The sequence below is a fragment of the Salvia splendens genome, chromosome 17 (genome assembly GCF_004379255.2).
Source record: "Salvia splendens isolate huo1 chromosome 17, SspV2, whole genome shotgun sequence".
NCBI lineage: Eukaryota > Viridiplantae > Streptophyta > Magnoliopsida > Lamiales > Lamiaceae > Salvia > Salvia splendens.
Genome location: NC_056048.1, coordinates 7,509,291 through 7,521,161, shown reverse-complemented (window position 1 = coordinate 7,521,161; position 11,871 = coordinate 7,509,291). Strand labels below are relative to the sequence as shown.

The following is an 11,871-nucleotide window of genomic DNA, read 5'->3' as shown; positions in this document are numbered from 1 at the left end:
CAATTAGAAATCCAATTTCACAGTAGATCCAAAGGGGATGCTCAAGTCACCGTTAGCACAGACTTAACTCTCAACAATTTTGAGTAACCATTGTCGAGGAACAAAATCAGATATGAGTTGGGGTAGAAGACTTAGCTTTAGGTGTCGTCGGAGAGGGCGGTGCTGACGGCCGCAGCGACGCCGTGCTTCTCGAACCAGCAGCGCAAATGGGCGGCGAGGCGACGGGGAACCCTGCGGTCCTCCGCAACTCCGAGTCTCGAACCAGCAGCGCGAGTCCACGGCGAGGCGACGTAGAGCCCCGCGAATTTCCGCAGCCCCGAGCGCGTGCTGAGGAGGCGACGTCGTTCGATCCAGACCCCACCTCAAATGGAAGCTGGAACCTCGCGACTCGATCTCTCCAAGCTGGGAATGTCGTGAGAAGACTAGGTGAGGGTTCGAAAAAGGAAAACGAGCGAGCCGGAGCGACGGCGAATGGCAAACAGCGGTAGGAGTCACCGAGAAGAGCTAGGGCTCTCGTATGGAAACTTGGGTGAAATTGAATTTGGGGAAGGAGAGAGAGAATCGGTGGAGAAGGCAGTGACATGAATTGGGCCACTGCCCATTTATTCAAAACTGGGCCGATTTTAATTGGGGGATAAATATTCTGGGCCTAAGAATTTATTAGGACCATTAAATTGGTTGAAGCATAATGAAATTAATCCCCTAAGCCACGGGAGAGAAGAAATTGATTAAGCCGTGTTGAAACAATACCCAGTAAATTAATGGAAGAGAGTTTCTTTAGTCACAGAAAATATTTTTTTAAATACTTAAGACAATCCGGGAAATAATTTCCCGAACAGCTCGGCCAGTGTCCGAACAAATTAAATCGCCGATTTAATTTAAGATTTAAGACTTCTAAGTTTAGAATGCAAGAAGTAAAAAATAATAAGCACACGCTTAGGCATGCATTCATGCAAGATGGATAATTTTTTTTAAGCCTAATTTAAGTATATTAAATTTTGTAAAGGAAAGTCGTCGCTCAACGCGTAATCTCGGGAAGGGAAAACACCCGTCTTGCAAGAGTTTAAGAAATTACGGTGGGCCTTTCTCTTCCTTCTTTTAAAGCATGCTTTATGTGAAAATATGATTATTTGAATGAGTTGTCATGCCATGTTTTGTTTTATGATTGCCTATCTGTTGGCTATGCCAACCCAGTTAAATCGAATTCGGGTCCCAGTAGGTCAGTAAATCCTACTCGGACTAGTGTACACATAGGGACCGTGAGCTAGCGCTAGGTTGGCCGGTCCGTGGGTCGTGAGCTAGCGCCAGGTTGGCCGGCCCAGTGGTCGTGGAATGTGGCCACATTCCAGATTCACGCAGCTGATATGGCATATCATCAGAAGTTTAAATGACTGCAGTCTATTTTCAGAAAGAAATAACAGATTTTAGTGACCGGGATTGATTTTCAGAAAAACCCCGCGTTCACTCAGCTTGGCTGACAACTAAAAGAAAATATCTTCGGCATGAGCCCACTGAGTGCATCAAGTACTCAGCCCTGCATTTTGTTTTCCTTAATGTGCAGGTTGATTGTTGTCGAAGCCGAGGAGGTGTTGGGACAGAAGACTAAATAAGCAGAAGGATAGCTGGTGTAGTATGTCTTCATACATACTACATCTGTCTTGGTACTCTTCCGTTGCGCAAAATTTTAGAACTTGTTTTTAGCAAAGACAATTGTTCCATAACTACTCTGATTCAGCATGATTTGTACCCTCAACACACTTCAGACAATGTTTCTTTTGATTTAAGCATCTTATGATGAGTTGAGACAGTTTCAGTATGTTTTAGTCGCGGAAAAGCTACACTTTCTTTGACTAGGGAGATGTGGTCGTGACAGACATACACCACATTCATGTATACTCTCTCTACGAAGGAGGTGGAGGAGCACAAATCAACCTCCTCTCAGGCGACGCCTCCACCGGCTGCCTCTCGCAGCTGCTTCCCCCTGTCAGCTGTTGGCACTATGCTAAAGAAGAATCGCCAGAGATTTCGCAAATGGAGATCGGAGAAGATGGCTGTTTCCGGCAGAGGATTTTTGAAGGGGCGTGGGTTTGAATTAGTTGAATTTTTGCTCTCCGTTTGATCGCTGTTGCTCCAGACGTCGGCCTCGTCGAATTTGAATTGATCGGCGAACTCCGACATGGAGAGCCTGGCTGAGCCGCCGAGGTAGCGGTGACTCTTTGTTGTTGCCACTGAAGTTGAGGAAATGAGAATCGATTAGAGAAGAAGACTTTGTAAATATGAGTTTGGGTGTAATAGTCTGACTATATACAATTTTGCTTTGGATAAGCTACGCTATGTTATGCCAATAATTCAAATAATTACCTATTCTTTTTCTTACCAATGAGAGAATTGTTAGAAATGGTAAAAATTATTTAATGCTGAGTTTTTTTAGAAGGTGAATTGTGATTAAATGTTTTAGATGGGGATAAATATTTAATTGGGATCGGATTTTTGCTTATATCGTATACTCAAGAAGTCTGTGTTGACGGGATACGTATATTAATTTGTTATTGCCTTTTTATATTTTTGGGTTTTTGTTTTAATATATTTTATTTCACTGTTGTTAACAAAACACATCACTCTTAGCATTATTTTACTTCACTCTTGTTTACAAAATACACCACTCTTTGCATGATTTTACTTCACTCTTTTTACATAACACATCACTCTTAGCGTGATTTTACTTCACTTTTGTTTACAAAACACATCACTCTTAGCATGATTTTACTTCACTCTTGTTTACAAAACACATCACTCTTATTCTGATTTTACTTCACTCTTAGCGTGATTTTTACTTCACTTTTGTTTACAAAACACATCACTCTTAGCATGATTTTACTTCACTCTTGTTTACATAGCACATCACTCTTAACATGATAAAAATTTGATAAAAATTCAAAACTGAAAGAGTAAATATTAATACTGTTAAAAATAAGTTTAATGCTGTCATTTTCTATAAATGCTTACTTTTTCGAATTTCAGCATTTAATTTCTTAATTAGATAATCTACAAAAATGTGGTGTGTCAAATGACCCGGGATAGACTAGACTTTTCTTCACAAAATTAAACAAACCAACTTCATAATTCCTTCACAAAGATCCTAATGAAACAATAACAAAAAAAACTAGAGAGAACAATGAGAGGGAGAAAATGATCTAGCACTAAAATCATTAACAATAATACTACTTCCGAAAACAAGTTCTACTTTTCCATATAATTATAACAAACTGCTTTAGTGAGAAACTAATTCTCTCCTTCAGCAGAAAAAATCTATAACCCTGCAACTGAGTCATCATTACCAAAACTAGGCGGCTCCTGTTCTATCCCTTCCACAGGCACTGATATCCCACCATCACACAACATCTTACCCTCATCCATCCTCTCCTCCCCATCCACCCTCCTCTCCGGATCGAAACCATCCTCTCCAGTAGCCTACTAAGAAAAGGTTCAAAAGATATTAACAAAGATAGAGATAGAGATAGAGATAGAGATAGCTCTGTCTCTCCACAATAAATTGTTGTCAGTTCAGCTCCTTCATCATTATCTCGAAATCCCTAAACGACATTCCACGCGTCAAAACCGGCGCCGAATTATACGAAACTGAAACTCGCCTGCTGGCGGAGGCGGAGGTGGCTGGGCGGCGGGGGGATAGTAGAATCCTTCCCGTGAGGCTCTAAACGACGGATTTGAAGCTTCCAGAACAGAGAAGAGGAGAAGAGGAGAAGAATAATCGCGGTTCTTTCTCAAATGAATTCAATTTGCCGACATGACCTATTTTTGGCTATGCAATGACCATTATACCCCCCCTTGTTATTGTGGAGTAAATTTGTGATTGAGGGAGCTAAAATCTCATTAAATTAAAAAATTAATACTAGCCTTTGATTTTTTTTATCTTGTGGCTATTATTTGTTCTCTAGTTATATGGTTAAGAGGTGTTTGCCATAGATCATGACCCTATATATATATATATATATATATATATATATATATATATATATATAGAGTAGTGATCAATGCATAACTAATCTTAAGTGTATAACTAGCGAACAAATCTCAGCCACACATCTTAATGGAACAAATATTATTTATTTTAATTATAGAAAATATGCTGAGGGTAATTTTGAAAATTGCTTTCTTAATTTAAATCTGCGATCAAAACATGCAAATCTGCGATCAAATTACTCCATAATCTGCGATCTTTTCTTTCCTTCCAAACTTGCGATCCGATTTTTTTCCAAATTTCGTTCCAAATCTTATTACTTCATTCAAATCGCGATTGAATTCAATTCGACGCGATTCAATTCGTTATTCAATCCGTTCATCGCGATTCAAATCAATCATCGTGATTCAAATCAATGGATTCAATTATGAGGTCGGACGAAGATTATTTCGATTCCGATTCATCATCTTCGGGCGAGGAAGCTGAGACTTCTAAAGGTAATCATTATTCGTTCAATTCTATAACAATTACTTCACTCTTGTTCAATTCTATAACAATTCCTACTATTTATTAATATACAATATTTTCGTGTATTGTGATTATGAAAACCGTAGTTTTTGTGATTAGATTTATAGTTGTTTCACTGATGTTAAGTGATTATGAAAATCGTATGGTCTTTGTATTATGTTTACATGGTTAGATTTACAGTTGTTTTGCAAATAAGAGTGAAGTGAAATCAGAATAAGAGTGATGTGTTTTGTGAACAAGAGTGATGTGTTTTGTGAACAAGAGTGATGTGTTTTGTTAACATGAGTGATGTGTTTTGTGAACAAGAGTGATGCCCTCAGAATAAGAGTGATGTGTTTACATCACTCTTATTCTAATTTTACTTCACTCTTGTTCACAAAACACTTCACTCTTGTTCAGAAAACACTTCACTCTTGTTCACAAAACACATCACTCTTATTCTAATTTTACTTCACTCTTGTTCACAAAACACATCACTCTTATTCTGATTTTACTTCACTCTTGTTCAGAAAACGTTTCACTCTTGTTCACAAAACACATCACTCTTATTCTGATTTTACTTTACTCTTGTTCACAAACCACTTCACTCTTATTCTCATTTTATTTCACTCTTGTTCACAAAACACTTCACTCTTGTTCACAAAACACTTCACTCTTGTCAGTAACATCAAAGCATTATGAAGAATATGGGAAAACCAATAACATAGATGTGGAAAAAATGATTGTAAACTTCAAGCGTTCATGAACTATTGTAGAAAACTTCATCAGTGAATTAACAAGTACTTATTTTACATTAATATCTTGTTTACTATTTAATTCACTGTTGTGTTTTGTAAACCACTAAATGATGTGTTTCGTGAAGAAGAGTGAAGTAAAATCAGAATAAGAGTGAAGTGTTTTCTGAACAAGAGTGAAGTAAAATCAGAATAAGAGTGATGTGTTTTGCAAATAAGAGTGAAGTAAAATCAGAATAAGAGTGATGTGTTTTGTGAACAAGAGTGAAGTGTTTTGTGAACAAGAGTGAAGTGTTTTGTGAACAAGAGTGAAGTAAAATGAGAATAAGAGTGATGTGTTTTGTAAACAAGAGTGAAGTAAAATCAGAATAAGAGTGATGTGTATTGTGAACAAGAGTGAAGTCTTTTTCTGAACAAGAGTGCAGTAATCTCATTATTAGAGTGCTGTGTTTTTTACAGTGGTTTGCGTACCAAAATGCCCAGATGAATTGAAACCAAAAATTGGACAAAGTTTCATGACCCTTGATCGTGCATTGGACTTCTACAATAATTATGCTCGATATGTTGGATTTGACACCCGTAAAAAGGGATCGAAAAAGGAAAAAGATGTCACTACTTGGATTTACGTGGTGTGTAGCCGAGAAGGTACAAAGCAAAGAAACAGTAAACAATCTGAGGTGAAACGAAAGCGTTCTTCTATTAAGTGCTATTGTAATGCTAAAGTGTCTTGGAAGTATATTATGGGTGTTGGTTATGTTATACAAAGTTTCGTTGAAGACCATAATCACGAGATGGTTGACGAACGCCATAAGCGTTTTATGAATTTGAACCGTAATTTGGATTTAGTCCATCAGAAATTCATCCTCGATTGTGCTAATGCAAATATTGGTCCAACTTTAAGTTTTAGCTTACTTAAAGAAGTGCTTGGTGGATTAGATTATGTAGGGTGTACTGTTTTAGAAGTGCGCAACTATAGACGTGACCTTAGAGCTTATGTAGAAGGAGCTGATGCACAAATGTTATTGAATGAGTTGCGAAGGAAGAAGGAGTTGTGTAGTGCATTTACATATGAGTATGAGGTCAACTCAAAGGATAGGATGACACGATTGTTTTGGTGTGATCCTACTGCCAGAAGAAACTACCATTTGTATGGAGATATTGTTTCGTTTGATACGACATACTCCACAAACAGGTATGTGCACACTAATTACTCTTTTGTTAAATTGTTTTCTGAAATCATAACATGAGTGATGTGTTTCTGAAAAAGAGTGAAGTGTTTTGTGAACAAGAGTGAAGTGTTTTCTTAACAAGAGTAATGTGTTTTGTGAAAAAGAGTGATGTATTTTTCTGCATGCTTATATTGATGTGTTTTCTGAAATCATAACAAGAGTGAAGTGTTTTGTGAAAAAGAGTGAAGTATTGTCTGAACAAGAGTGACGTGTTTTGTGAAAAAGAGTGATGTATTTTTCTGCATGCTTATATTGATGTGTTTTCTGAAATCATAACAAGAGTGAAGTGTTTTGTGAAAAAGAGTGAAGTATTGTCTGAACAAGAGTGACGAATTTTGTGAAAAAGAGTGATGTGTTTTCTGCATGCTTATAGTGAATTGTTTTTCATTTCAGATACTGTATGATATTTGCTCCTTTTACGGGCAAGGATAATCATGGTCGCCCTGTGACATTTGCTGCTGGCCTTTTGTCCAAGGAAAATGCCAACTCCTTTTCATGGTTATTTAACCAATTTGTAAAGTGTATGGGTGTGGCTCCCAAACTCATTGTAACCGACCAAGACTTAGGAATGAAAGTTGCTGTTGAGGAGGTCCTTGTCAATACAAGACACCGGTGGTGTATGTGGCACGTTATGAATAAAGTTGCTGACAAATTGCCAAAGAACATGCTTGGTAGTGAACAATTAAAGAAGGAACTGAATGCATGTGTATGGTCAGAGTTGATAGAACCTGATGCATTTGAGGAAACTTGGCATGCTATAATGGAAAGATATGGGCTGACCAATAATGTCTGGTTTTCATCAATGTTTGCATCCAGAAAATTTTGGGTTCCAGCCTTTTTCCGTGATTTTCCGATAAGTTCGTTGATAAAGACAACTTCTATATCTGAATCACAGAATAACTTCTTCAAAAGGTACTCAAAGTCTCGGGCTAACCTTATGCAATTTTATATGAACTATAATCATGCTCTGGAGACTCAAAGAAGTAATAGTGCAAAGCTTGAATACTATGATTCAACAAAAGTACCTATTTTGCGAACAGGATTGGAAATCGAGAAACATGCATCGACGATATATAGTGGTAGTGCTTATACTGAAATTCAAGAAGAGATAGTATATGCATGTTTCTCTTTGTCTTGTGCAACTCTAGGAGTGTCTACCAATACAGATATTGAAGTATATGACATAAAGGACAAGGATTCAAACTCATGGACAGTGACTTACTCCATTGGTGATGACACCTATTTGTGTGGATGCAAAAAATTTGAAAGACTTGGTCTATTGTGCAGCCATATATTTTGTGTGTTGAAACATAATTTTGTTAAGTTGATACCCGAGAAGTTGCATGGAGGAAGATGGTTGAAGTCACAGTTTGTGAAGCCAATACATGGAGGTTTTTGTGATGATCAGGAAATACACCTTGCTGTGGACAAGAAGAAGATTGCATTTAAAAACTTGTATGGATTATTCATTGAAACAGCACAAAGCATTGAAGGGAACATTGATCAAATCAATGCATTCGCTGCAATTATTGAAGAAGGTAGGAAGCAGTTTCTTGGCGAAGATGTTGTTCTGTCTTCCACACAGAAGAGAGCAATGATTGAGAACTTCTATGGCTCACATGTCCCGAACAATATTGAAGTTCATCCTCCTGAGGTTGTTAGTACAAAGGGAAGTGGAAGTAGGAAGAAATCGAAGAGGGAGTCAGCAATAAAGTTAGCAATGAAACCAGGCCGAAAGTATGGAAACTGTCATGAGATTGGACACCATGATTCTAGGAACTGCAAAAAGGTTAATGAGAAGTCAAATCAGAGGCAATGAGGATTTGTATAGAAATAGTTCACATTGTAGTATTTTTAGAGTACTAATGATTCATTTTATTACACTTTTGAGTGAATTTTATCTCAATGCGAATTTTTAGAGTACTAATGCTCAAGTGCCAGTAAGTTCATCACTCTTGTTCACAGAACGCATCACTCTTATTCTATTTTACTTCACTCTTGTTCACAAAACACATCACTCTTACTCTGATTTTACTTCACTCTTTTTCACAAAACACATCACTCTTACTTTGATTTTACTTCACTCTTGTTCATTGAACACCTCACTCTTACTCTGATTTTACTTCACTCTTGTTCACAAACGCATCACTCTTACTGTCATTTTACTTTAGTCTTGTTCACAAACGCATCACTCTTACTGTCATTTTACTTCACTCTTGTTCACAAAACACATCACTCTTACTTTGATTTTACTTCACTCTTGTTCACAAAACACATCACTCTTACTCTGATTTTACTTCACTCTTGTTCACAAAACACATCACTCTTACTTTGATTTTACTTCACTCTTGTTCATTGAACACCTCACTCTTACTCTGATTTTACTTCACTCTTGTTCACAAACGCATCACTCTTACTGTCATTTTACTTTAGTCTTGTTCACAAACGCATCACTCTTACTGTCATTTTACTTCACTCTAGTTCACAAAACACATCACTCTTACTCTGATTTTACTTCACTCGTGTTCACAAAACACATCACTCTTATTCTGATTTTGTTACACTCTTGTTCACAAAACACATCACTCTTATTCTGATTTTACTTCACTCTTCTTCACGAAAGACTTCACTCTTATTCTGATTTTACTTCACTCTTCTTCACGAAACACATCATTTAGTGGTTTACAAAACACAACAGTGAATTAAATAGTAAACAAGATATTAATGTAAAATAAGTACTTGTTAATTCACTGATCAAGTTTTCTACAATAGTTCATGAACGCTTGAAGTTTACAATCATTTTTTCCACATCTATGTTATTGGTTTTCCCATATTCTTCATAATGCTTTGATGTTACTGACAACATATTCAGTGACTGATGGTTTTTTTCCGACAATAACAATGCGCTGCAATACTTTGCTCTCAGTCTTTGGAGTATTCCTTTGCTTCTTGTAGTTAATCCACACTTCCAATCTTGTTCGCGCTCACCATGATAACATTCCAAATGTCGCATCAAAAAAACTCCGCAATCTTCTACATTTGATGTTGTTCTCCAAGGCATTTTGAGCCTTATTATACTCACATCCTTTATTGATTTGGTTTGGTTGTGATGCCCCATTTTTGTCAAATAATGACAAAAATATAATTTCTGCAATATATCATCATGAATATCAGATGTAGTTCACTATAAAGAGAACTATAATTCATTGTAATCACAAAAATACTGCACTGTATATCGTGTATACTTACCACATTTTCAGGTATGCCACCATATTTGACTGTTATGTCCACATCGTCAGCATTCTTTGAATTGTCAATCAGCACTATACTGTTAGTACTAAATCTGAAGCATATGGTATAGTAATATTCCGCAGCACAAATTGGAATGAACACCTACATAGATAATAATAATAATAATAATTTCAGAATAAAAACAACTAGAGAATATAATAAAGAATCAATTGTGTTCAGTATTTACCAAATCTACGTCGGCCCATTTGAAATACGGAATTTGTTCAACCTCAGTTTGTAAATTGTCACAGAATCTATCAATTATGGTCATGAGGTCGACCCCATCAGGCCGGTGAACAACTGTATACAGCTGAAAAATGAGACAAGTTAAATCTGGATTGAAATAATTCACTTTGTTTTACTTCACCCTTGTTCACAAAACACATCACTCTTACTCTGAATTTACTTCACTCTTGTTCACAAAACACATCACTCTTACTTTGATTTTACTTCACTCTTGTTCACAAAACACATCACTCTTACTCTGGATTTACTTCACTCTTGTTCACAAAACACATCACTCTTACTTTGATTTTACTTCACTCTTGTTCACAAAACACTTCACTCGTAAATCTAACCATGTAAACATAATACAAAGGCCATACGGTTTTCATAATCACTTAAAATCAGTGAAACGGCTATAAATCTTACCACAGAAACTGCGGTTTTCATAATCACAATACTGTTCAAAATTTATTCTATTCTTACCGTTGGGTATGTTGTGAAAAAGAGGCGCCTCGATGAAGATAGGGACCTGTATTCTTCCATGTTATTTAAATAAGAAGCCCATGCACTTATCACACCCACTTCTATTAGCGTATGTGGCAACAGTGAACAGAATTCTCTTTTTGTTACCATTATGACATCATCATCATACACTATGGTGTCCCTGTTCAAACATGTGTGTGTGTTAGCACATCTTTTGTATGTTTTTTTTCTAAATCAGAACTATAATATAAATCTTACTCATTTAATTCATTTGTTGTCATAATCCACAAAAAGACTTGTGACTCTTTCAAGGTAAACTTGGTTTTAGCCTTAACCACTCTTTCATGGAATGGAGATTTCAATGCAGCTGATATTTTCTTCTCAGCTTTTGAACGTATCTCCATTTGTTCAATCCTAGCAGTTTCCTGTCAGGGCAAGAATGATATGAAAACATCACTATATAAGACATATAGTTCACTTGATGTTTGTTAAAAGTGTTGGTGAATGGATGAGATATATCATTGTTTAACACTTACAATGTCTGGATTGTAAACTACTATTTCGGTTGAAGGACTTTTGCCAGATACATTTAACTCTGATTGAACACAATCATCATCAGCATATATCTCCATGCATGCTTCTATTGCAGATGCAATTTGGGCATCCACAATGTCGTCCTATTTTCATAATAAGAAATGAAAACACATCACTATCAACACGATTTTTACTTCACACTTGTTTACAAAACACATCACTCTTATTGAGATTTCACTTCACTCTTGTTCACAAAACACTTCACTCTTGTTCACAAAACACATCACTCTTGTTCAGAAATCACTTCACTCTTGTTCATAACACACATCATTCTTACTTCGATTTTACTTCACTCTTGTTCACAAAACAAATCAATATTATTCTTATTTCACTTCACTCTTGTTAACAAATCACATCACTCTTATTCAGAAAACACTTCACTCTTGTTCACAAAACACATCACTCTTTTCAGAAAACACTTCACTCTTGTTCACAAAACACATCACTCTTATTCTGAATTCACTTCACTCTTGTTAACAAACACATCACTATACACATGCAACACAGAAACCTCACTTAACAATGGAACACATCACTCGAAGCACTTTTTTATACCTTCATCTGTGTGTTTTGTGATGTTGCTTTAGCTACATCTTCATAAAATTCATTTGTCTCCTGCAAATAGTGAAATGCGATATAACATAAGAATAAAAAGTAAAAAAAGTAAATAAATATTATGCATTAGTACAGAACATAATACAAATTGTTTTTAGTTCACTCTGAATCAAATGTCAAGTGTTAAAGTACAACAGACCACAATCAAATTGTTTAAAATATCCATGGTTTCTGTTCCAAATCTTGAACTTAC

The 11,871-nt window shown here is 36.3% G+C and overlaps 1 protein-coding gene across 1 annotated transcript; it reads left to right on the top strand.

The window, feature by feature from the left end:
• Positions 1–5,756: 5,756 nt before the first annotated feature.
• On the top strand, positions 5,757–8,289 carry LOC121774246 (protein FAR1-RELATED SEQUENCE 5-like). The gene is made up of 2 exons (XM_042171152.1): positions 5,757–6,433; positions 6,864–8,289. Exons 1-2 carry the CDS (start codon positions 5,757–5,759, stop codon positions 8,287–8,289), a joined length of 2,103 nt encoding a protein of 700 aa, XP_042027086.1.
• The last annotated feature ends 3,582 nt before the right edge of the window (positions 8,290–11,871 follow it).